Source organism: Pecten maximus, chromosome 18 (genome assembly GCF_902652985.1).
Source record: "Pecten maximus chromosome 18, xPecMax1.1, whole genome shotgun sequence".
NCBI lineage: Eukaryota > Metazoa > Mollusca > Bivalvia > Pectinida > Pectinidae > Pecten > Pecten maximus.
Window position 1 is genome coordinate 33,118,224 of NC_047032.1, and position 27,607 is coordinate 33,145,830.

At 35.8% G+C, this 27,607-nt stretch overlaps 2 protein-coding genes across 2 annotated transcripts; both read right to left on the reverse strand.

Moving 5' to 3' along the window:
• Positions 1 to 3,530: 3,530 nt before the first annotated feature.
• Positions 3,531 to 16,909, reverse strand: LOC117316088 (probable ATP-dependent RNA helicase DHX58). Its single transcript, XM_033870580.1, has 3 exons — positions 16,685 to 16,909; positions 12,477 to 12,644; positions 3,531 to 5,780 (listed from the first exon to the last, which is right to left on the reverse strand). Exons 1-3 carry the CDS (start codon positions 16,848 to 16,850, stop codon positions 5,146 to 5,148), a joined length of 969 nt encoding a protein of 322 aa, XP_033726471.1. The 5' UTR covers positions 16,851 to 16,909; the 3' UTR covers positions 3,531 to 5,145.
• A 135-nt stretch (positions 16,910 to 17,044) lies between these two features.
• LOC117316381 (probable ATP-dependent RNA helicase DDX58) lies at positions 17,045 to 25,849 on the reverse strand. Its single transcript, XM_033870919.1, has 9 exons — positions 25,723 to 25,849; positions 25,334 to 25,447; positions 24,686 to 24,862; positions 21,126 to 21,208; positions 20,518 to 20,766; positions 20,144 to 20,306; positions 18,766 to 18,858; positions 17,668 to 17,843; positions 17,045 to 17,278 (listed from the first exon to the last, which is right to left on the reverse strand). The coding sequence occupies exons 1-9, from the start codon at positions 25,847 to 25,849 to the stop codon at positions 17,045 to 17,047; spliced, it is 1,416 nt and encodes a 471-aa protein (XP_033726810.1).
• Between the last annotated feature and the right edge of the window lie 1,758 nt (positions 25,850 to 27,607).

Below are 27,607 nucleotides of genomic sequence, written 5' to 3' on the forward strand. Positions count from 1 at the left end.
GACGTAATTAAAATCAGTTCTCAGTAACAGGCGATAAATAATCCACAGGAATTAAAATCAGTTCTCAGTAACAGGCGATGAATAATCCAAAGGAATTAAAATCAGTTCTCAGTAACAGGTGATAAATAATCCAAAGGAATTAAAATCAGTTCTCAGTAACAGGCGATAAATAATCCACAGGAATTAAAATCAGTTCTCAGTAACAGGCGATAAATAATCCACAGGAATTAAAATCAGTTCTCAGTAACAGGTGATAAATAATCCACAGGAATTAAAATCAGTTCTCAGTAACAGATGATAAATAATCCACAGGAATTAAAATCAGTTCTCAGTAACAGGCGATTAATAATCTAACAGAATTAAAATCAATTCTCAGTAACAGGTGATAAATAATCCACAGGAATTAAAATCAGTTCTCAGTAACAGGCGATAAATAATCCAACATCATTCATATAGCTCCCCTTGACGAATGTAAATCAGTTCTGAATAAGAATTTGTCTCCCTGGTTATTTATAATGCATTGTCAAATTTTTCAAGTACATTCTTTAACCATTGTTTTTAGAATTAATAAATTGTAAAAGAAAATATCGTTTGAACAAGTTCATCTTTATGCTTTTTCTCCTATCTGATCTGTTCTGCTAGATACGATTTTCTGCTTGGGCAAAACTAAAATTCCGGCGAAAACACACTGACAGGCATTCCGGAACTGTAATCAAATAATCTTATATAGCAACGTATCATACCAAAGCACTGATTTCCAAACTAAACATTATGCCATCGAACCTTTTCCCCACTAACTGTATAACTCTCAAGGTGAAAATTTGACGTAAACCCAGATCGAAAGTAAAAGGAGAGAAAAGCTACTAGATCTGTTTGTAACTTACAAAGAGACATTTCACGAAGAAGCTTATTTCAAAGTTATTATTTGAAGGAAGTAGTGACATTTTACAAAAAGATAAAATTATGAAAGAACATGGTAAATTTGTATACAGAAATAAACAAAAGTATGGAGACCGACTTAGATGATCCTCTAAACATACCTTATGTATTAGAAAAAAATCCATATAATTATGAATTAAATACAATATAGCCTGACAAAATTGAAGGTACACTAACATAATCAGAATGATTTAATGCTTTAGACATACTTTTCGTCAGATAATACCTTAACACTCTTGTGCTCTTTGCAGAATGCTCTTCTGGTTTGAACGTACATTTGTAAATTGGACAAGACACATATGATATAGATGGGGTTAACAGGTTGTGAGGAGTATTTGCAGAAAAAGGGGCTGCATTTGAATCATATATGAAAGTTTTAACTGCTTCGAATTTCTTCTGATGTTAGTACAGGAGGATTTCACTAAGCATAAATTTGAAGAAAAGCATGAATTGGTTAATAAGTTACGGCATGACTGTTTTTTTTTAATTTGTGCTACTTCATTAAGGTAACAATGATAAAGTATTTTACTCTTCCAATATTTACACTTTTATTTTCTTCTCTTTTGATCCCCTATAAGTTTTATTTATAAAATCTTCAAAAAATGTTTTTTGTCTCCGGTTGGATATAAAATGAAAAATTATTTAAAGAAATGTAGTGATTAATGCTTACGAGAATAGGGGTTCAGTATGCCGAATAGAAAGGCACACTGCCAAACACAAAAATACATTGGATAAAGAAATGTCTTAATAATAAAACATTTTCTGGCTGGAAACCGCTATTACCTACCCAGATAGAAAAGTTTGGGGGTGAAAAGATATGACATATGAACAGGGAAAGTCTACGGAAAATTTATGAAGCCATTTAATGCCTTTTGGGACACGTTATATATGTACACCTTTACCGCAAACAATATCAGATAATGCATTAGCTCAACAATTATGGTTAGATTACAGAATATCAGTAAATGATAAACATGCTGTATATTACAAGTTGATAAAAATGTGTTTTTCAGAAATGTTTTAATCAATGAAACAGATGAATTCCAGTCCCTTGACGATTTCAATTGAACCAATTGAAATTTAAATCTGATTTCGTAAGATATCAATTAATAATGATGATTATTCTAAGACTTTTAGAACTAATGTATAAACCAAAATTGTAGAAAATTTGTGTTGTAAAGACAGAAGAGAAGGTTGCAAAATATTATTATAACCTTCTAGTAGGCGAATATTTATTTGTTTAAGTTATAATTTGAGAAAGCGGGAATAATGGATTAGAAACTGAAATGATTTTCAACGATTAGAATGTGATTTTAAAGCATATTTGCTGATTACAGATGATTCAACTTTACAAACATTCAATTTAAATTGCTCATTAGAATTCTATATTCAAACACTAGACTCATTAAAATGAAAATTGTACAGAGTTAGTTAGTTTTGTTTTCTTTTGTGGCAGATAGAGAATCCTGAATCATCTTTTCTGTGATTGTGAATTCATTAAGGTTCTGTAGAATTTGTTGAAAAAACAGAATTTTCGGCCAATACCAATAAAAACTTTCCAATAACATGCCTTTCAGTTCTTTTAGGCGACAACAGTAATCATCAATGGTTGTTTTTTTCTTATAAAGAAGTTTATATGTATATATACTTGCAGTACTGATACTCATCTATCAGATTAGCATGTCAGAGAAGTTTTTATGTAGTACAAACAAATTGACAAATTGAGATTATCTTTTATTTTCGGCAAAAGCAAATCGGTTAAGGGGGCGGTGTATATATATTACCTCAGCAATTAGCACAATAACTGAATAACAGCATTTAACATGATTTTACGTCTTTTGGTTAATTATAGTAAAACAATATTCGTTGTTGAAAAAATACTAAAAACTATATATATATGAAATGAAGCAATTTTCTCCTTCATTACCGGTGGTAGTATTTAAATGTATATGATTATAACACAAACCTGTGTAGGAATGATGACAAGTTGCACATGTATAACATTTGTTTACGAATATTTAGTCAATTTGATAGATTAATAACATAAAAACTAATACAAATTATTAAATTGGTTATATGGCATTATGGACAATAGAAATAATTAGTTTTAATAACATTCAATTCACATGTACATATAATGGTCCACCGGGGGATTATTTGATGGCTAATAACAAAAAAATTAACAGATATGTTGCGATTGTTTTTATTTTACAAGTAAGAACATAATTTACATTTATATCAATGTACAAAAGCAATAAAGTATCTGGCTACACACTATACACAAAGTGTACTATCATCGTAATGATTGGAATAGCATCACTGACAAGAAGTATAATTCTGAGGTTTATTGTAGCGAGTAAGTCATTTAGATATATATTCCTGTTGTACTTTGTCAAGCTGCTACGTATTAATATTGCGAGAAATGATTTTAAAAGTGTCATAGTAATGAGTACTATGTAACCTTTGGTTTTGTTTGTTTTTGTTTTTCGTCCTATTAACAGCCAGGGTCAGTTAAGGACGTGCCAGGTTTGGAGGTGGAGGAAAGCCGGAGTACCCGGAGAAAAACCACTGGCTTAAGGTCAGTACCTGGCAACTGCCCCACGTAGGTTTAGAACTAGTAACCCAGAGGTGGAAGGCTAGCGTTAAAGTGTCGGGACACCTTAACCACTCGGCCACCGCGGCCCCATATGTAACCACTTAATGCACATGATGTGAATGTTAGCATTATCATTACGACCATAGGGTTAATAGTTGTAGAATAGAAATGTACCGTTTGTGTTTCTAGTCGTTTAGAAGAACGAGGAAAAATTCCTTGTGAACAATTCCATTAATTGAATCTATAATAATAAATTTTCAAATTGCCCATACAATGAAATTCTGCAGGATAACTTTGAGCAAATCAGCATACAACTCCTAGTCTCCTTCATGTTTTTTTTATTGTGGTATTTTAACAATCTACCTTTATTATCCTTTTTTTAGTGTTTAGAAATACTTTTAATACCTAAGTACACGAGCATGCATTTCATACCGAATTACACGAGCATGCATTTTATACCTAATTACACGAGCATGCATTTTATACCTAATTACACGAGCATGCTTTTTATACCTAATTACACGAGCATGCATTTTATACCTAATTACACGAGCATGCTTTTTATACCTAATTACACGAGCATGCATGTTATACCTAATTACACGAGCATGCATTTTATACCTAATTACACGAGCATGCATTTTATACCTAATTACACGAGCATACATGTTCTTTTGTGAATGTTTTCCGGATATTTGCCCCATAGAACATTTCCTGTTAAGTGATCCACTAATTTCTTTTTTATACTTTTTTCTAAAGCTTGTCACCCCCCTACCTCCATCAATATAGTCATGGCAATGCTATATTCTAAGTGGCCAGCTCATTAAAATCTACGTATTATCTATCATAAGTAGGTACTGCATATTTTATTTTACATATTTAACCCGTTTAATATAACTCTTGTGATTAATTTGAACAAACGTGACACCAATATTTCAACATGTTTCCGGTCTACGTGTATATTTATGTGTTAATTAGATTATTTAGAACACTTAGTTCAAACATGATAATATAATTTAGCTATGTAACCTTGCAAGTAGGAAAGTATTTTCAATGTTCAAATGTCACGGGATCTTGATCACTATATTGTTCCTGTCCCTTTTTTAATATAGCTGCATATATACATGTAGAATGTTTCTTTGCCTAAAGCGACATATCATGGCTTAATCCCGGTCAGTAATTGATCAACGACGTCCCATTTACTCGGAATCTAGTTCATTGCTGAAACCTTTGAGATTCACACTGAAGGTGAGGACTACTTTCTCATCTTGGCATCTTATTAACAATATAGCATCAGATTCATTATCAAAAATGGACTGATATCAGTAGCAATAAACTTAAAGCACAACATAAAAGTCAACCACAATTACTAGTGACATAAGGTCAGTGAAATATGTACATACTACTGACTTGCTCTTGTTCTCAAAATCGTGTAGCTTGTACCGAAATGTCATAAAACCGCTCAAGTTATGATAAAGGTCCGAAAACTAGACTATTATTCGTGAAGCCATTGTCATATGTCATAGACTCGCTAAAGTCAGGACAAAGGTCGGAAAGCATTACCATTGCGCGTGTAACCTGTACCATATAACGTCTGAGGTATCCAATCATCAATCACGACCATATTCTGTAAGTTCATCAAACCCTTTAAGATTAGAAAACTCCTCCTCGCTCATGTATTGTACCCTGGGAAGTTTTGCCCAAGTTTTGCAATGATACTCTTCTTTTGTGTTGCTATCTGTGATAATGAATTGCTTAATCTTCACTATTGCACAGAAGACGTTTTCTTTAAAACAAGCCCCTACCCCCCAATTATGTCCGCACTTTTTACAGAATGTTTTATATTTTGTTTCCAAGTTGTCGTACTTAGATATTTTGGGGTTACGATGACATGTGATCTTCGTATAGAACTCCTTATCTATGACTACATATTGGGATCCGTTGTAACATCGTATGTCACAGCTACACACTGCTGTCTCCTGGCATTTCCCGCACCGCAGTGTAAATTTGCCCGTCGTCTTACTTTGTTGATGAAGCTCCTTCGCTTGTGCGTATTCAGCCTCTGCAGCAGTGATAGCGCGCATGCGCTGTCTGACCTCAAGTTGGAGATCGTCGTCTGATTTCACTAGGATGTTGCTCAAGGCGTCATTCATCAGTGCCAATCTTATTACGTTTATGTCCTCTTGTCTACGCTTCTCTGCATTTGCAAAGTCTGTGACTGTCCCCTGTTTCGCTCTGCTCCTTCCTGTAACATAACACATTCGGACGGTTAATTACAGTTTTGTTTTTTAAGTAGAGCAGTCGGATTAGTCTTATTTCAAGAAATTGACCACAATCTATATTAAAGTATAAAATTGAGACTTGTTTCTCACTTGTTTAATAGATTTGACATCAGTTTATTGACGTCGATTTCATAAGGAAAACGACAACATCTGATAAATGTATATATACTAATATGTTTATAACGGCTTTATTCCAAATATCCCGAAGCTAGTGCAGCTATCTCGAGACTAGTCCCTACATACTAAGACTAATCCATATAGTTCGCATCTAGTCCATGCATCAGGTTACTACTCCGTACATCCCGATACTAATCTATACATCCCTATATTTGTCTATCTAGAATCAAGAGTATGTATTCCGATACCAGTCCCAATAATTTGATTCTAGTCCAGATAACCTCAGACTAGTTCATATATCCCGATACTAGGCCAAATATCCCGACACTAGTTCACATCTCGATACTAGGAAAAATATACAAACACTAGTATATATATCCCGATTCAATGCCAAATATTCCAATACTACTTAGCATATCTCGATACTTGGCCAAATATCCCGACACTAGTTCGCATATCACGATACTAGGAAAAATATCCCGACAATAGTTCATATATCCCGATACTAGGCCAAATATCCCGACACTAGTTCAAATATCATGATACTTGGCCAAATATCCCGACACTAGTTCGCATATCCCGATACTAGGAAAAAAATCCCGACAATAGTTCATATATCCCAATACTAGGAAAAATATCCTGACTATAGTTCACATATCTTGAAAATAGTCCAAATATCCCGACATTAATTCATATATTCCGGTTCTATTCCAAATATCCTGACACCAGTTCATATACCCTGATACTAGGCCAAATATTACGACACTGGTTCATGTATCCCGATACTAGGCCAAATATTCTGATACTGGTTCATATATCCCTATACTTGGCCAAATATCGCGACACTAGTTCATTTATCTCGATCCTAGGCCAAATATCCCGACACTAGTTCACATATCTTGATAAAAGTCCAAATATCCCGACACTGGTTCATATATTCCGATTCTATTCCAAATATCCCGACACTAGTTCATATATCCTGATACTAGGCCAAATATTCCGACACTGGTTCATATATCCCGATACTAGGCCAAATATCCCGACACTAGTTCATATATCCCGATACTAGGCCAAATATCCCGACACTAATTCATATATTCCGATTCTATTCCAAATATCCCGACACTAGTTCAAATATCATGATACTAGGCCAAATATTCCGACACTGGTTCATATATCCCTATACTTGGCCAAATATCGCGACACTAGTTCGCATATCACGATACTAGGAAAAATATCCCGACAATAGTTCATATATCCCGATACTAGGCCAAATATCCCGACACTAGTTCAAATATAATGATACTTGGCCAAATATCCCGACACTAGTTCGCATATCCCGATACTAGGAAAAAAATCCCGACAATAGTTCATATATCCCGATACTAGAAAAAATATCCTGACTATAGTTCACATATCTTGAAAATAGTCCAAATATCCGGACACTAGTTCACATATCTTGAAAATAGTCCAAATATCCGGACACTAATTCATATATTCCGATTCTATTCCAAATATTCCGACACCAGTTCATATATCCTGATACTAGGCCAAATATTACGACACTGGTTCATATATCCCGATACTAGGCCAAATATTCTGATACTGGTTCATATATCCCTATACTTGGCGAAATATCTCGACACTAGTTCATTTATCTCGATCCTAGGCCAAATATCCCGACACTAGTTCACATATCTTGATAAAAGTCCAAATATCCCGACACTAATTCATATATTCCGATTCTATTCCAAATATCCTGACACCAGTTCATATATCCTGATACTAGGCCAAATATCCCGACACTAGTTGAAATACCATGATACTAGGCCAAATATTCTGATACTGGTTCATATATCCCTATACTTGGCCAAATATCGCGACACTAGTTCATTTATATCGATCCTAGGCAAAATATCCCGACACTAGTTCACATATCTTGATAAAGTCCAAATATCCCGACACTAATTCATATATTCCGATTCTATTCCAAATATCCTGACACCAGTTCATATATCCTGATACTAGGCCAAATATCCCGACACTAGTTGAAATATCATGATACTAGGCCAAATATTCTGATACTGGTTCATATATCCCTATACTTGGCCAAATATCGCGACACTAGTTCATTTATATCGATCCTAGGCCAAATATCCCGACACTAGTTCACATATCTTGATAAAGTCCAAATATCCCGACACTAATTCATATATTCCGATTCTATTCCAAATATCCCGACACTGGTTCATATATCCCGATACTAGGCCAAATATCCCGACACTAGTTCATATATCCTGATACTAGGCCAAATATTCCGACACTGGTTCATATATCCCAATACTAGGCCAAATATCCCGACACTTGTTCAAATATAATGATACTTGGCCAAATATCCCGACACTAGTTCGCATATCCCGATACTAGGAAAAATCCCGACAATAGTTCATATATCCCGATACTAGGAAAAATATCCTGACTATAGTTCATATATCCCGATACTAGGCCAAATATTCTGATACTGGTTCATATATCCCGATACTTGGCGAAATATCTCGACACTAGTTCATTTATCTCGATCCTAGGCCAAATATCCCGACACTAGTTCACATATCTTGATAAAAGTCCAAATATCCCGACACTAATTCATATATTCCGATTCTATTCCAAATATCCTGACACCAGTTCATATATCCTGATACTAGGCCAAATATCCCGACACTAGTTGAAATACCATGATACTAGGCCAAATATTCTGATACTGGTTCATATATCCCTATACTTGGCCAAATATCGCGACACTAGTTCATTTATATCGATCCTAGGCAAAATATCCCGACACTAGTTCACATATCTTGATAAAGTCCAAATATCCCGACACTAATTCATATATTCCGATTCTATTCCAAATATCCTGACACCAGTTCATATATCCTGATACTAGGCCAAATATCCCGACACTAGTTGAAATATCATGATACTAGGCCAAATATTCTGATACTGGTTCATATATCCCTATACTTGGCCAAATATCGCGACACTAGTTCATTTATATCGATCCTAGGCCAAATATCCCGACACTAGTTCACATATCTTGATAAAGTCCAAATATCCCGACACTAATTCATATATTCCGATTCTATTCCAAATATCCCGACACTGGTTCATATATCCCGATACTAGGTCAAATATCCCGACACTAGTTCATATATCCTGATACTAGGCCAAATATTCCGACACTGGTTCATATATCCCAATACTAGGCCAAATATCCCGACACTTGTTCAAATATAATGATACTTGGCCAAATATCCCGACACTAGTTCGCATATCCCGATACTAGGAAAAATCCCGACAATAGTTCATATATCCCGATACTAGGAAAAATATCCTGACTATAGTTCATATATCCCGATACTATTCCAAATATCCCGACATTAGTTCACATATCTTGAAAATAGTCCAAATATCCGGACACTAGTTCACATATCTTGAAAATAGTCCAAATATCCGGACACTAATTCATATATTCCGATTCTATTCCAAATATTCCGACACCAGTTCATATATCCTGATACTAGGCCAAATATTACGACACTGGTTCATATATCCCGATACTAGGCCAAATATTCTGATACTGGTTCATATATCCCTATACTTGGCGAAATATCTCGACACTAGTTCATTTATCTCGATCCTAGGCCAAATATCCCGACACTAGTTCACATATCCTGATAAAAGTCCAAATATCCCGACACTAATTCATATATTCCGATTCTATTCCAAATATCCTGACACCAGTTCATATATCCTGATACTAGGCCAAATATCCCGACACTAGTTGAAATATCATGATACTAGGCCAACTATTCTGATACTGGTTCATATATCCCTATACTTGGCCAAATATCGCGACACTAGTTCATTTATATCGATCCTAGGCCAAATATCCCGACACTAGTTCACATATCTTGATAAAGTCCAAATATCCCGACACTAATTCATATATTCCGATTCTATTCCAAATATCCCGACACTAGTTCATATATCCCGATACTAGGCCAAATATCCCAACACTAGTTCATATATCCTGATACTAGGCCAAATATTCCGACACTGGTTCATATATCCCAATACTAGGCCAAATATCCCGACACTAGTTCATATATCTCGATACTAGGCCAAATATCCCGACACTAGTTCATATATCCCGATACTAGGCCAAATATCCCGACACTAGTTCAAATATCATGATACTAGGCCAAATATTCCGACACTGGTTCATATATCCCTATACTTGGCCAAATATCTCGACACTAGTTCATATATCTCGATTCAATGTCAAATATTCCAATACTACTTAGCATATCTCGATACTTGGCCAAATATCCCGACACTAGTTCGCATATCACGATACTAGGAAAAATATCCCGACAATAGTTCATATATCCCGATACTAGGCCAAATATCCCGACACTAGTTAAAATATCATGATACTTGGCCAAATATTTCGACACTAGTTCGCATATCCCGATACTAGGAAAAAAATCCCGACAATAGTTCATATATCCCGATACTAGGAAAAATATCCTGACTATAGTTCATACATCCCGATACTATTCCAAATATCCCGACATTAGTTCACATATCCTGCTACTAGGCCAAATATTTCGACACTGGTTCATATATCCCAATACTAGGCCAAATATCCCGACACTAGTTTATATATCTCGATACTAGGCCAAATATCCCGACACTAGTTTATATATCTCGATACTAGGCCAAATATCCCGAGACTAGTTCATATATCCCGATACTAGGTCAAATATCCCGACACTAGTTCATATATCTCGATTCAATGTCAAATATTCCAATACTACTTAGCATATCTCGATACTTGGCCAAATATCCCGACACTAGTTCGCATATCACGACACTAGGAAAAATATCCCGACAATAGTTCATATATCCCGATACTAGGCCAAATATCCCGACACTAGTTAAAATATCATGATACTTGGCGAAATATCCTGACACTAGTTCGCATATCCCGATACTAGGAAAAAAATCCCGACAATAGTTCATATATCCCGATACTAGGAAAAATATCCTGACTATAGTTCAAATATCCCGATACTATTCCAAATATCCCGACATTAGTTCACATATCTTGAAAATAGTCCAAATATCCCGACATTAATTTATATATTCCGATTCTATTCCAAATATCCCGACACCAGTTCATATATCCTGATACTAGGCCAAATATTACGACACTGGTTCATATATCCCGATACTAGGCCAAATATTCTGATACTGGTTCATATATCCCTATACTTGGCGAAATATCTCGACACTAGTTCATTTATCTCGATCCTAGGCCAAATATCCCGACACTAGTTCACATATCTTGAAAATAGTCCAAATATCCCGACACTAATTCATATATTCCGATTCTATTCCAAATACCCTGACACCAGTTCATATATCCTGATACTAGGCCAAATATCCCGACACTTGTTGAAATATCATGATACTAGGCCAAATATTCTGATACTGGTTCATATATCCCTATACTTGGCCAAATATCGCGACACTAGTTTATTTATCTCGATCCTAGGCCAAATATCCCGACACTAGTTCACATATCTTGATAAAAGTCCAAATATCCCGACACTGGTTCATATATTCCGATTCTATTCCAAATATCCCGACACTAGTTCATATATCCTGATACTAGGCAAAATATTCTGACACTGGTTCATATATCCCGATACTAGGCCAAATATCCCGACACTAGTTCATATATCTCGATACTAGGCCAAATATCCCGACACTAGTTCATATATCCCGATACTAGGCCAAATATCCCGACACTAGTTCAAATATCATGATACTAGGCCAAATATTCCGACACTGGTTCATATATCCCTATACTTGGCCAAATATCCCGACACTAGTTCATATATCTCGATACTAGGCCAAATATCCCCACACTAGTTCATATATCCCGACACTAGTTCAAATATTCCGGCACTGATTCATACATCCAGATACTAGGCCAAATATCCCGACAATAGTTCATATACCCCGATACTAGGCCAAATATCCCGACAATAGTTCATTTATCTCGATACTTTCGAACTGAACACTGACTGGGTCAAGTTTTTTCCCTGCGGAATTTGCAAGGCGTGAATTAATAGCACGCAGTCACCACCATGGCTTTATCATCAGTTGTCCAAGTATGTACGTAGTAAGACTACTCAAATAGACTGTACAAAATCCGCAGGGATGTGACAGATGAGACTGTCCCACAATGCACATTATGAAATAAATACATTATAGCACAGTTGTGTCAACGAATAGTGAACATTTGTATATTGCTGTGTGTTAAGTTCAATCGGCATTTAATGATATTACCTAGACAATGATGTATGTACATCAACCAACCCAATTGCATTGTTTTACCAATTACCTATTAAACGACAGTGTAGTACCTAGATATAATACAATTCTCTGACCCTCAATGGTCACATACGAACCTGCAACCTGTACCGTGGATATCTCGTTTCTAGTATTGTTATAACGAATGACGAAGTTACAGGCGGGTATGTTTAATCCCTCCTCGGCCACCTGTGTCGCTACCACACCATTTATCTGTTTAGATAGGAGTCGCTTGATTACTCGGCTTTGGTCGGCTTGAGATTGTTCTACAAGTATAAAGTCACACATAGGAATCATATTCAGTAAAATAACAAATGCATCGACAGAAAAATGATCAGATGGTTAAGAGGCTATAAACAGATAATCATAATGGCCAGGGCAATTAGTCCATTCGCCGTCAACAGAATTAAAGATCATAAACGGAAGATCCTAATTGTTCATACTGGGCGACGGATTATTTATGGTATCATGCGAATCTCCGATACAAATGTTGCTTGCACTGGATTAAAGAAAGTTAGTGTTAGGTAATACATTACTGGATTAAAGAAGGTTAGGGTTAGGTACTACATTTCTGGATTAAAGAAGTTCAGGGTTAGGTAATACATTACTGGATTAAAGAAGTTCAGGGTTAGGTAATACATTACTGGATTAAAGAAGTTTAGTGTTAGGTAATACATTACTGGATTAAAGAAGGTTAGGATTAGGTACTACATTACTGGATTAAAGAAGGTTTGGGTTAGGTAATACATTACTGGATTAAAGAAGGTTAGGGTTAGGTAATACATTACTGGATTAAAGAAGTTTAGTGTTAGGTAATACATTACTGGATTAAAGAAGGTTAGGGTTAGGTAATACATTACTGGATTAAAGAAGGTTAGGGTTAGGTAATACATTACTGGATTAAAGAAGATTAGGGTTAGGATTAGGTACTACATTACTGGATTAAAGAAGGTTTGGGTTAGGTAATACATTACTGGATTAAAGAAGGTTAGGGTTAGGTAATACATTACTGGATTAAAGAAGTTTAGTGTTAGGTAATACATTACTGGATTAAAGAAGGTTAGGATTAGGTACTACATTACTGGATTAAAGAAGGTTTGGGTTAGGTAATACATTACTGGATTAAAGAAGGTTAGGGTTAGGTAATACATTACTGGATTAAAGAAGTTTAGTGTTAGGTAATACATTACTGGATTAAAGAAGGTTAGGGTTAGGTAATACATTACTGGATTAAAGAAGGTTAGGGTTAGGTAATACATTACTGGATTAAAGAAGTTAAGGATTAGGTAATACATTACTGGATTAAAGAAGGTTAGGGTTAGGTGATACATTACTGGATTAAAGAAGGCTAGGGTTAGGTACTACATTTCTGGATTAAAGAAGGTTAGGGTTAGGTAATACATTACTGGATTAAAGAAGGTTAGGGTTAGGTAATACATTACTGGATTAAAGAAGTTAAGGATTAGGTAATACATTTCTGGATTAAAGAAGGTTAGGGTTAGGTAATACATTACTGGATTAAAGAAGTTTAGGGTTAGGTAATACATTACTGGATTAAAGACGTTTAGGGTTAGGTAATACATTACTGAATTAATGAAGGTTAGAGTTAAGTAATAAATTACTGGATCAAAGAAGTTCAGGGTTAGGTAATACATTACTGGATTAAAGAAGGTTAGGGTTAGGTAATACATTACTGGATTAAAGAAAGTTAGGGTTAGGTCATACATTACTGGATTAAAGAAGGTTAGGGTTAGGGTTAGGTAATACATTACTGGATTAAAGAAGATTAGGGTTAGGGTTAGGTAATACATTACTGGATTAAAGAAGATTAGGGTTAGGATTAGGTACTACATTACTGGATTAAAGAAGGTTAGGGTTAGGTAATACATTACTGGATTAAAGAAGTTTAGTGTTAGGTAATACATTACTGGATTAAAGAAGGTTAGGATTAGGTACTACATTACTGGATTAAAGAAGGTTTGGGTTAGGTAATACATTACTGGATTAAAGAAGGTTAGGGTTAGGTAATACATTACTGGATTAAATAAGTTTAGTGTTAGGTAATACATTACTGGATTAAAGAAGGTTAGGGTTAGGTAATACATTACTGGATTAAAGAAGGTTAGGGTTAGGTAATACATTACTGGATTAAAGAAGTTAAGGATTAGGTAATACATTACTGGATTAAAGAAGGTTAGGGTTAGGTGATACATTACTGGATTAAAGAAGGCTAGGGTTAGGTACTACATTTCTGGATTAAAGAAGGTTAGGGTTAGGTAATACATTACTGGATTAAAGAAGGTTAGGGTTAGGTAATACATTACTGGATTAAAGAAGGTTAGGGTTAGGTAATACATTACTGGATTAAAGAAGTTAAGGATTAGGTAATACATTTCTGGATTAAAGAAGGTTAGGGTTAGGTAATACATTACTGGATTAAAGAAGTTTAGGGTTAGGTAATACATTACTGGATTAAAGACGTTTAGGGTTAGGTAATACATTACTGAATTAATGAAGGTTAGAGTTAAGTAATAAATTACTGGATCAAAGAAGTTCAGGGTTAGGTAATACATTACTGGATTAAAGAAGGTTAGGGTTAGGTAATACATTACTGGATTAAAGAAAGTTAGGGTTAGGTCATACATTACTGGATTAAAGAAGGTTAGGGTTAGGGTTAGGTAATACATTACTGGATTAAAGAAGATTAGGGTTAGGGTTAGGTAATACATTACTGGATTAAAGAAGGTTAGGGTTAGGAATACATTACTGGATTAAAGAAGGTTATGGTTAGGGTTAGGTAATACATTACTGGATTAAAGAAGGTTAGTGTTAGGTAATGCATTACTGGATTAAAGAAGGTTTGGGTTAGGTACTACATTTCTGGATTAAAGGAGGTTAGGGTTAGGTAATACATTACTGGATTAAAGAAGGTTATGGTTAGGTAATACATTACTGGATTAAAGAAGGTTAGGGTTAGGTAATACATTACTGGATTTAAGAAATTTAGTGTTAGGTAATACATTACTGGATTAAAGAAGGTTAGGGTTAGGTAATACATTTCTGGATTAAAGAAGGTTAGGGTTAGGTAATACATTACTGGATTAAAGAAGGTTAGTGTTAGGTACTACATTACTGGATTAAAGGAGGTTAGGGTTAGGTAATACATTACTGGATTAAAGAAGGTTATGGTTAGGTAATGCATTTCTGGATTAAAGAAGGTTTGGGTTAGGTAATACATTACTGGATTAAAGAAGGTTTGGGTTAGGTAATACATTTCTGGATTAAAGAAGGTTAGGGTTAGGTAATACATTACTGGATTAAAGAAGGTTATGGTTAGGGTTAGGTAATACATTTCTGGATTAAAGAAGGTTTGGGTTAGGTACTACATTTCTGGATTAAAGAAGGTTAGGGTTAGGTAATATATTACTGGATTAAAGAAGGTTATGGTTAGGGTTAGGTAATACATTACTGGATTAAAGAAGGTTAGTGTTAGGTAATGCATTACTGGATTAAAGAAGGTTTGGGTTAGGTACTACATTTCTGGATTAAAGAAGGTTATGGTTAGGTAATACATTACTGGATTAAAGAAGGTTATGGTTAGTGATAGGTAATACATCACTCGATTAAAGAAGTTAAGGGTTAGGTAATGCATTACTTGATTAAAGAAGGTTAGGGTTAGGTAATACATTTCTGGATTAAAGAAGGTTATGGTTAGGGTTAGGTTATACATTACTGGATTAAAGAAGATTATGGTTAGGGTTAGGTAATACATTACTGGATTAAAGAAGGTTAGTGTTAGGTAATACATTACTGGATTAAAGAAGGTTAGGGTTATTTAATACATTACTGGATTAAAGAAGGTTTGGTTTAGGTACTACATGACTGGATTAAAGAAGGTTAGGGTTAGGTAATACATTACTGGATTAAAGAAGGTTAGGGTTAGGTACTACATTTCTGGATTAAAGAAGGTTAGGGTTAGGTAATACATCACTCGATTAAAGAAGTTTAGGGTTCGGTAATCCATCACAGGTTTCGGGAGGTCTAAGGTTACTGGATTTTATTGATAATTTCAACCGTAGGTAATCGCACTTGATTGTGATACTTCGTTGTCTGAAACATGGTATCTGGTATATCCAAAATCACGTTGTTTTACACGAAATAAATGGCTTAAACAAATGTAAGTTCAATCAACGAAAATATTACCCGGTATGATAAAGGAAGACTTTTTTTTATTTCTTCATCTTCATTTTGGTACATCAAAATCTACGTCAATTCTTATTCCATGGTCAACGATATTTACACTCACTTTCCTTGTCTTCCGATGTTGAACGAGAACTTATCAGGTGTTCACATCTCGCGAAGGAGGATTTTTCTGTAAGATATTTTGAAACGGCTGTTGCAGATGCTTTGGTTTCGACAAACACCATGAATATTGAATCCTTTCCTTTCTCTGTAAAGTTGTCATCTACCATCTTCTGAAGACAAATGATGTTTGGATTCTCGTAAATCGGGTTCTTTGAGAGGCATTCCAGTTCCTTAATGACATCTATCAATGAAAGTTGAATATTAGACCAGGATTGTTGTATTGCATCATGGGGTAAAATCTGGGGATACTTTTATAGAATAACATGCCTTCTGTCTGATTCTCGTCATCGTATATGTGTACTTAAACTAGGCGTTGTGGCGCCATCATACCTTTGTACAAACTGACAATCGTTACATCTCTATTGTCCTTTTCCGCACTGACTTCTTTTGGATTGATGTCACTTGCGCTACATAGGACTACATCATTGTGTTCACCTCCGTCACAAATTTGGTACTTCAATGACGAGAGGTTTAGTTGCGTCAGAACATCCCTCATACAGAGAATGTAGTTACAACTGAGGGCGTCCTGGTACATCTATGATAATTAAAGTCAGGATTACATTAATGTCCTCATACAGAGAGTCTGAGTATAAATGAGAGCTTACTGTGGAGAACAATTAAATGCCTGATGTTGACTGTCAGTTGATACATCGGGTATAATCCTATTTCGAGTTTGGTATTTGATAACTTAATTTTGTTTTGGACAAGAATACGTTTACATGTCAACGTCGTTTCAGATAATCGTTAAACGTACAAATCGATTGTAAAAGTTTTGTAATTTGAAACTGTTTTGCGAATTTTGAGCATGGTCCGTAAATAATAGAATAAAACTTCTAGATACTTTGTGTATCGATTAGATAGTTTAAAAATATATAATGCACAACAAGGTATAAGGTCATACACCTTACAATATATTAAGCTTACAGTCAAATGATCTGTAATTACAATGGCCCGGTGTATCAGGTCACGGGGTAGTTCTTTACTGAGAGGGAGCGCCATCTGTAGGCGTGACAACCATGTTTGGTATTGCTGCTTCATCCTCTTTGTATCAGGCATTTCCTTCAACAGCGCGTGTACAGCCCCGGTGTCCAGATCAAACACTGTCAAAACATATAAAACACTGCTATAATGGATCATGAACGTGAGATACCTCATCACGATGGGTTCGAATACGTAATGATTAAGTTATACAACATGGTACAAACAATTTTCCTTACTCTAACCCTAACCGATGATTTCCTTTAGTTCACCATTCTATGTTTTGTGTAGGATTCGTTTTAACTGCATCTAAAGATATGTTCCTTAGTTCTATCAACTATCTACACTATTACATCGATATGATTTTAATATTTGTTCAATTTCGTTGAAACTAACTAATTTTAAAATGGGATCGGCCACCCGATTGAATTACGTATCTGCCGAGGGGGATCATTTTTACAACATTACACTTTTTTTTTTGTTTATACCTACTATATTTGTGTAACTGTTCGATGTTCTATGTTTATATATGATCGTATGTTATTTACCCGTGTCTTGATAAAGGGGCAGATTGCCTCGAAAATTCGACAATTTATTTGTCTGTACTGTCGTTATTACTACTTGACATATATCTATTTCTAGTAATACGCATCCAACATTTGTTTGTTAGGATCCAGTACCTATATTGGTTTATACCGTCGTTATTACTTACTATACCCTATATATATATATATATATATAGCTTATAAACACAAATGACGAAGGAAGACAACTTTTTGACTCGTGCCCTGACTGGCCTCGAACTCACGATCTACGGCACCCAATCGCCTAGCCAGAAATATCCGCAGCCTATACCGCTGCGCCACATCGGCGTTCTTAAAAAAAGAACGTTTCAATGGCGCAGAGATGGTCGGCCCGATACCCTGACATGATCATTATGGAAGTCGTCTATAAGGTGATACAGAATACCTGGATCGCAATGTATTTACATACATGGATACGAATATATATATATATATGTATCACTCTTAAACGTACACTTACATTTGCCGAGGAGCCATCTTTCAAGCTGTTCCATAGCACGCTGTATGGTAAATCCTATTTTGTCATCACCCCGGTCTTTCATCTCCTCAGTATCTAAAAAATAACCGACGTGTTACCTGATATTTCCATAACATCTCCACTGTGATACCAAAATTTAAAATGAGAGATAATCTTAAAGTGTAACCTATTCAATCTTTATCTAAATATAACCCCCACTTTACCCGAATATAAGCCTTCGAATTGTAGGTATCCTAAGAGCAGTGTATAATGGCGAGAATAGACATTGGCTTGGTTTGGTTTATTTTGTTTATCGTCCGTTTAACATCTAAGGTCATTTAAGGACGACCTCCCGTGCGTGCGAAGTGCATGCGGTGTGGCGGGTGCGTATGTGTGTTTTAGGAGGCTGCGGTATGTTCGTGTTAAGTCTCCTTGAGATAGGCCAGAACTTTTGCCGATTTTCAGTGCTACCTCACTGAAGCATACTACCGAAGACACCCAGCAGCACACCCCACCCGGTCACATTAAACTGACAACGGGCGAACCAGTTGTCCCACTCCTAATATGTTAAACGCTAAGCAAGAACAGCAACTACCATTTTCAAAGACTCTGGAATGTCTCGGCTAGGGAACAGAACCCAAAGCCTTGTGGGAATAGACATAGCACTACATATAGAGATAGTTTTGTGTGATCCGTATGTCATAATCACACAAGCATGCAGCCTTTCAGGGTTCCATCTATGGAATGTGTATTCTTAAATTTCTATTTATTTTTCTTTAGACTTTAATTCATAATTTACATAATGTCAGATTTGAAACGCTTTCAAGTTACGACCATAATCGCAATGATTCATTTTCGCGTTCACCAATCAACTGTACTACACGGTGATATCTGTTCGTATGGTCCGAAAGTCTCATTTGCTCATAAACAAAATTTGGCGATTATAACACGTCTATGACGTCACAGTTAAGTAGGCCACTTTCTACGACGAAACACATCTATGACGTCACATTTAAGTAGGCCACTAGATACGACAAAACATTTACGTATAGGTTTACATTATATAAAATAGAGCATATATCGAAAACTATGCAATATTTTCACAAAATTTCTTCACAGAATATTATTTGATTTAACAATAAGTACCAAAAACACAAATATTCAGGGTATTCCTACAGCATGTTACCGACAGTTCTATTTCACTAAATGTTTTGACCTCTGTCTCGAACTGTCTCGAATTCTGCTATTTACTAATTTTCTTTTACATGTTTATCTTCCCTGAACTATTGTATCATAGTGTGTTCTTCTGTTATTGAGCTTATACCAGTGTGATCTAACTATATTTATTTGATTTAAACGTTTGCTATCATGTCTATCGTACGTTTAATAGGATCCGGAACATATGTTTTGTATTCCTCTACGTGGACCTTTGGAGTAGCGATCTTGGTTACATTCATTCGCGCCATAAGTTCGATGATACTTTTCTCTGCATCCTTCACATTTCGCGCCCGCTCAGTCCCAACAGACGCTGTCAGTCCAATAATCTAGTATAGATAAAACAAAACAAAAATAAACGTATACATAAGATGATGACTACCTTCAAATGTGTACGCGAAAATAGTAACCCTTCATAAGAAAGCACATCAAACAGCTACATTGTATATACATGTATTGGAGTAAACTTTTGAAATTGTTAGGTCACAGTGATAGTCGTAGAAATTTTTTTTTCGATATAATTATATCGCATCTACTTACCTGTGGGGATTTGCCGCCATCTATGTATAATTTTCGATAACGTGCCATTATCTGGTTGTAAGGTTCATTTTTTCGTGTGTGATGACACTCGTCCAGCACAAGCATTGAAAATACACCCAGGGACAAGGCGTCATCTCTCAGGTAGTTATCAAGGGACATCGGAGTGATGACACAAACTCGACAATTATTGACAATCTCAGAAAAGTTCTCATTCGCTTGATTCCCTCCGCTTAACTTGATAACGTGGTTCTACAAACATAAAAGCATATGCCGTATATCAAACGTTGTGTTCGCACTCGTGTTGAGTCAGAATATCGGCGATGGTCAATTATAGATGCATGTATTTAATTTAAGCAGATAACTTATCATCAAAATAAAAAAATAAATATGACGATGAAATGTGACGAAATACTTTCCGCATAGCGTGCAAGAAACGCAAATAAATAGCCTGACAATATATCCTTTTTGGCATTAAAGCTGAACATTCAGCAAACAATCCCATTGAATCAGAGTCAGGTATAATTATCTTTTTTTAATTTGCAGAGTGGATATTGTGTTGACAAACTAAATTAAGCGTATTCTTGGTTAGTTAGCTAGAACTTTCTAACCTTGTACTCGGGTAGAAGTTTACATATCACTCCGTACTGTTGGTCCAGTAGCGTCAACGTCGTGGTGAAAAAAGCAATCTTCCCTGAATAAATATTATTAAAGGCTGGCGTTACAGTATGTTAAGATGTAAATTTGTATGTTTCAATAACATAATTCTGAGTTGTTCTTTGCACAGTTAAGAGGATGTAATCATGATGATCAAATGTTTTGTTGCAATCAAAGGATCGTTGCTGCCTTAAAGAATATTTTGCTGTGCATATCAAATTCACATTTGTTATATGTAACACAGAGTCCAGTGGTGTTGTAAATAATTATAAGAGATCGAGAAACATTCATATAAAAGTCAAATTCCAACAATAAATTATCACAAAACAAGCAAGAACGCGAGAATTGCAAGTGACATTTAAACTTTTCATAGGTAACATTACTCTTCAAAATCTCCACTATACTGACACAGAGATCAGAATTTGTATTTCGTTATACATTCGGTCAAAAACAAAGAGTAAAAAAAGGATGAACAACTGACATTAAATGACCTGAAATTAAAACAAGAATTGCCGTAAGAAGTACGAACTAAGCACTTTATGACAACGCAGATGTGAAAGTGTGATTTTGTAAAATGATTAAGATGCATGTCATTGTGCTACAATATTTTACTTCAATGAAATTGTTGAGTCATGTTTTGAACGTTTTACGTAGCATGTACCGGTCAACTAAAATGTATAGACAATAGCGATAGTGACACGCCGTTAGCTGGGTATAGATAATAGTGTTAGTCACACGCCGTGACCTATCTATAGATAATGGTGTCAGTCAAACGTCTTGAACTATCTATAGACAATGATGTCCGACACACGCCGTGGACTATCTATAGACAATGGTGTCAGTCACATGCCGTGAACTATCTATAGACAATGGCGTTAGTTACACGCCGTGCACTATCTATAGACAATAGCGTTAGTCACACGTCGTGACCTATCTATATACAATGGTGTCAGTCACACGTCGTGACCTATCTATAGACAATAGTGTCAGTCACAGGTCGTGAACTATTTATATACAATAGTGTCAGTCACACGTCGTGACCTATCTATATACAATGGTGTCAGTCACACGTCGTGACCTAGGTATAGACAATAGCGTTAGTCGCACGTCGTGACCTATCTATAGACAATAGTGTCAGTCACAGGTCGTGAACTATTTATATACAATAGTGTCAGTCACACGTCGTGATCTATCTATATACAATGGTGTCAGTCACACGTCGTGACCTATCTATAGACAATAGTGTCAGTCACAGGTCGTGAACTATTTATATACAATAGTGTCAGTCACACGTCGTGACCTATCTATATACAATGGTGTCAGTCACACGTCGTGACCTAGGTATAGACAATAGCGTTAGTCGCACGTCGTGACCTATCTATAGACAATAGTGTCAGTCACAGGTCGTGAACTATTTATATACAATAGTGTCAGTCACACGTCGTGATCTATCTATATACAATGGTGTCAGTCACACGTCGTGACCTAGGTATAGACAATAGTGTCAGTCGCACATCGTGACCTAGGTATAGACAATGACGTTAGTCACATGTCGTGACCTAGGTATAGACAATAGCGTTGGTCACACGTCGTGATCTAGGTATAGACAATAGCGTTAGTCACACGACGTGACCTAGGTATAGACAATAACGTTAGTCACACGTCGTGACCTATCTATAGACAATAGTGTCAGTCACAGGTCGTGAACTATTTATATACAATAGTGTCAGTCACACGTCGTGATCTATCTATATACAATGGTGTCAGTCACACGTCGTGACCTAGGTATAGACAATAGTGTCAGTCGCACATCGTGACCTAGGCATAGACAATAGTGTCAGTCGCACATCGTGACCTAGGTATAAACAATAGCGTTAGTCACACGCGTGACCTAGGTATAAACAATAGCGTTAGTCACACGTCGTGACCTAGGTATAGACAATAGCGTTAGTCACACGTCGTGACCTAGGTATAGACAATAGCGTTAGTCACACGTCGTGACGTAGGTATAGACAATAGCGTTAGTCACACGTTGTGACCTAGGTATAAACAATAGCGTTAGTCACACGTCGTGACCTAGGTAAAGACAATAACGTTGGTCACACGTTTTGACCTAGGTATAGACAATAGCGTTAGTCTCACGTCGTGACCTAGGTATAGACATAACGTTAGTCACACGTCGTGACCTAGCTATAGACAATCGTGCCAGTCACACGCCGTGACCTAGGTATAGACAATAACGTGAGTCACACGTCGTGACCTAGGTATAGACAATAGCGTTAGTCACACGACGTGACCTAGGTATAGACAATAACGTTAGTCACACGCCGTGACCTCTCTATAGACAATTACGTTAGTCACACACCGTGAACGATCTATATAAAATAGTGTAAGTCACAAGTCGTGACCTATCTATAGACAATAGTGTCAGTCACACGTCGTGACCTATCTATATACAATGGTGTCAGTCACACGCCGTGACCTAGGTATAGACAATAACGTTAGTCACACGTCGTGACCTAGGTATAGACAATAGCGTTGGTCACACGTCGTGACCTAGGTATAGACAATAGCGTTAGTCACAAGTCTTGACCTAGGTATAGACACTAGCGTTAGTCACATGCCGTGACCTAGGTATAGACAATAGCGTTAGTCACACGCCGTGACCTAGGTATAGACAATAGCGTTAGTCACACGCCGTGACCTATCTATAGACAATGGTGTTAGTCACACGCCGTGACCTATCTATAAACAATGGTGTCAGTATCGACAATAATAAACAGTTGAGAGCAGTAACGAAGAGTATCACTTTCAGTCTGTAAACATTTTTTTTTTGTTTTTGTTTTTTTTTCAAACTAACATTTTATTCACTCAGATTTATAGCAATACACATTACAATATTTGTCCTCTCACAAGAGGGCTCTCACTCGTCATACTTCATTCACACACTAATTTAATTTACTAGTTTCCATATTGTGTACTGTACCTTATATATCTATTGACTAGGCCTAAAAAATAAAAATAAAAAATATATTACACGGTTTTTGTGTTGTTTTTTTAAATCCGCTTATCCGACGACCGTATCGTTGTATTACCCGCCATGCTTACATTTCCGGTTTATATTGGGCATGTGGATTGTGTGTGTGCAGTGTACGTATCGTCTAGTGATTATCGAGTTCGATGCAACGTTATTTTTATTAACTTCATGGTAAGTACTTACTATTAAAATTAAATTGGTATCTTGACAATATCTGCGTATTGAAATTTGCTAATGTCTGTTTCCTTCACGTGTGTGTTTTGTTTTCTCACTCCACGTGGTCGTGATCTGCCGGTGCCTGTGATTGTGTACACGTTGTTGGTCATGCTTCAATTAGACTGTACTATTAAAAATATTCAATATACAATTTTACATTTTGTTAAAATATTTATAATAATTTTTTTTTTAAATCTATTTTCAGTTGGAGAGTGTTGTGTTCCTGTGTTCAGTGTATCTTACTACAGTCTGTAAACATACCGTTCGGGTTGTTGTCCAAATGGCCCTTCATTATATACACGGCCACTCTGGTCTTTCCCGATCCTGTTCCAGCCCAAATGATAGAATTATCTCCCCTTAGACCGTCTTCTGCTATTTCCCTTTGATAATCACGCAGAATGATGTTACCATTACTATCGCGTCCAGTGTCGATGAGTTCTGTAAAAACAAAGGTTTCTTTAGTCAGAACGACGCATCGTCTTTGTGTATGAAATGCATTGCTGAATTTGTTGTTGCCATTTTAGCCTCATTAATATTTACACAATCGTATTTTCTTAAAAATATGCAGTTGAATAATATTGCAAGTTAATCATATACAATTCTTTACCAGTTATAAACAGATCAGTAGTGAGTCTATGGTTTTGCTTTTCATTGATGTTAAATATTTCAAGACAATCAGATCACAGCAATTAACTCTTAAGCTAACGAATCGAACCGAAATGGTCTCAGCGTTGCGTAATTACCTGATAAATACTTTTATTCAGTACACGATGCGATAAATGTTTAATACCTTCGAAGCCAAACCGAACTCTAGTCCTCTGTTCTTTTATTTGACTTAATCTGAAATATGGATTTGCTCCTATTGAAGTAATTTCAATATACATGTACTGAAATGATTATATCTTATACCGGAACTTCGCCGATCATCGAAGGTAAATGTGTTACCGGGGGTTTCTTTTGTGTCGGCCGGCAGTTCTGTCGTTTCCTCTGTGATGCCTGGTGCAATCTCACCAAACTGGGGTTCTGGGTTGAGAACATATTAGAATGTTACAACAGTTTTTTTGTACATCAGACGAAACAAAAATGTCCAGTCGTAGGCTTAAATGTCCTCATTCAATTTTTGTATCATACTGAAACAATTTTACCTAAAAGAAAGTGTTTTCTCTCTTGTTTTAGTTCTGACTTAATAGACATGTCAGTTACCCTGTATCACGTAAGGATGTTTTGTGTAGGACTGTGTTTACATGCAGAGCTATTACTGTTAAATGTTTATTCCTCCACAGCGATCACATGCTTACCTCCTATACAGTACTCATCATCTAGTTCGTCTGCTAGCATTATCATCTCGGAAGCTTTCATAGCTCCAGTCAGTTCAAGTGCCCTTTCCAGTTCGGACTTATGACATCTTTTACTGTTCCACCTCATCAAGCCTTCCCTTATTTTGTCCTTCAAAAGTTGATTATCATGGTCGATATGGTGTATGTCGCCAGTCCAACTCAGGCCCAAATATACTAAAAAATCCTTCCATCCTTCTCCTATCCTCTTTGGTAATTCAACGTAAAGTGATATGTCTGAGAATAGCTCAGCCACTAAAAAAGTCAACATCAAGATCAACTAGAAATTGTCATGGACAATTAGACGGGCTTTTCACTATTTAGCATAAATGACCTAAAGGCTTGGTATTTCCAAACATAAAAAACTATTTCAGAACACTTGATAGGTCATCCACATTCTAGTTTTGATTAATCTGGTATCTGAGATATAACATTTCAACAAAGGAGTGGATGAAGGGAGATAACTCGTACAGCCTTGTACAAGTTATCTCCCTTCGTCCAACTAATGTTATATATCAGATGCCGTTATATATCAGATGCCAAATTAATTCAAAATGGCGTACCGCGTTAATGGCAAACGTTACCAAAACACTAAAAACATGAAAATCATCAGAATAACATTTTGCATCATACTTAAATTCCTTTTTTTGGAAAAAGATTAAAAAATGAAGATTTTCTAAAAATAGACTTATGTGACCCCATAGCGAACGCTTTTATTTGACCTCTGACCCTAAAACTTTTTGTGAGTAAAAGCTAGAGCCAGGCATTAACTACAAATAACATACTTACATGACCCCTGTAAAATGAATACTTTTTTAATTATGGGCATTTTAAGCTTTTTAATACATGAGGTCATGGCGGCCATCTTGGGTTTCAGACTAACTTAAAAAATAACATAACTTGGCCAGGACAATCCAAGGATTATTTCAGCTAAGATTGAGCTGAATGCCACAAGTGGAACTTGAGAAGAAATTTAAAATGTAAAACTATTTTTAATATAGAAAATACAGGGGGAAATTCAAAATGGCGTATACCGGAAACCGCATGTGTTACATAAAAACTAAACACATCAAATTCATCAGAATGACATTCTACATCATACTAAGAATTATTTTTTGGAAAAAGATTGAAAAATGAAGATTTCCTAAAAATAGACTAATTTGACCCCATAACAAACGCTTTTATTTGACCTCTGAACCTAAAACGTTTTGAGAGTAAAAGCTAGAGCCAGCCATTAACTACAAATAACATAATAACCCGACCCCTGTAAAATGAATACATTTTTAATTATGGGCATTTTAAGCTTTTTAATACATGACGTCATGGCGGCCATCTTGGATTTCAAATCAACTTAAAAAATAACATAACTTGGCCAAGACAATCCAAGGATTATTTCAGCTAAGATTGAGCTGAATGCCACTTGTGGAACTTGAGAAGAAATTTAAAATGTAAAACTATTTTTAATATAGAATATATAGGGGGAAATTCAAAATGGCGTATACCGGAAACCGCATGTGTTACATAAAAACTAAACACATCAAATTCATCAGAATGACATTCTACATCATACTAAGAATTATTTTTTGGAAAAAGATTGAAAAATGAAGATTTCCTAAAAATAGACTAAATTGACCCCATAACGAACGCTTTTATTTGACCTCTGAACCTAAAACGTTTTGAGAGTAAAAGCTAGAGTCAGGCATTAACTACAAATAACTTAAATACATGACCCCTGTAAAATGAAAACTTTTTGAATTATGGGCATTTTAAGCTTTTTAATACATGACGTCATGGCGGCCATCTTGGATTTCAAACAAACTTAAAAAATAACATAACTTGGCCAGGACAA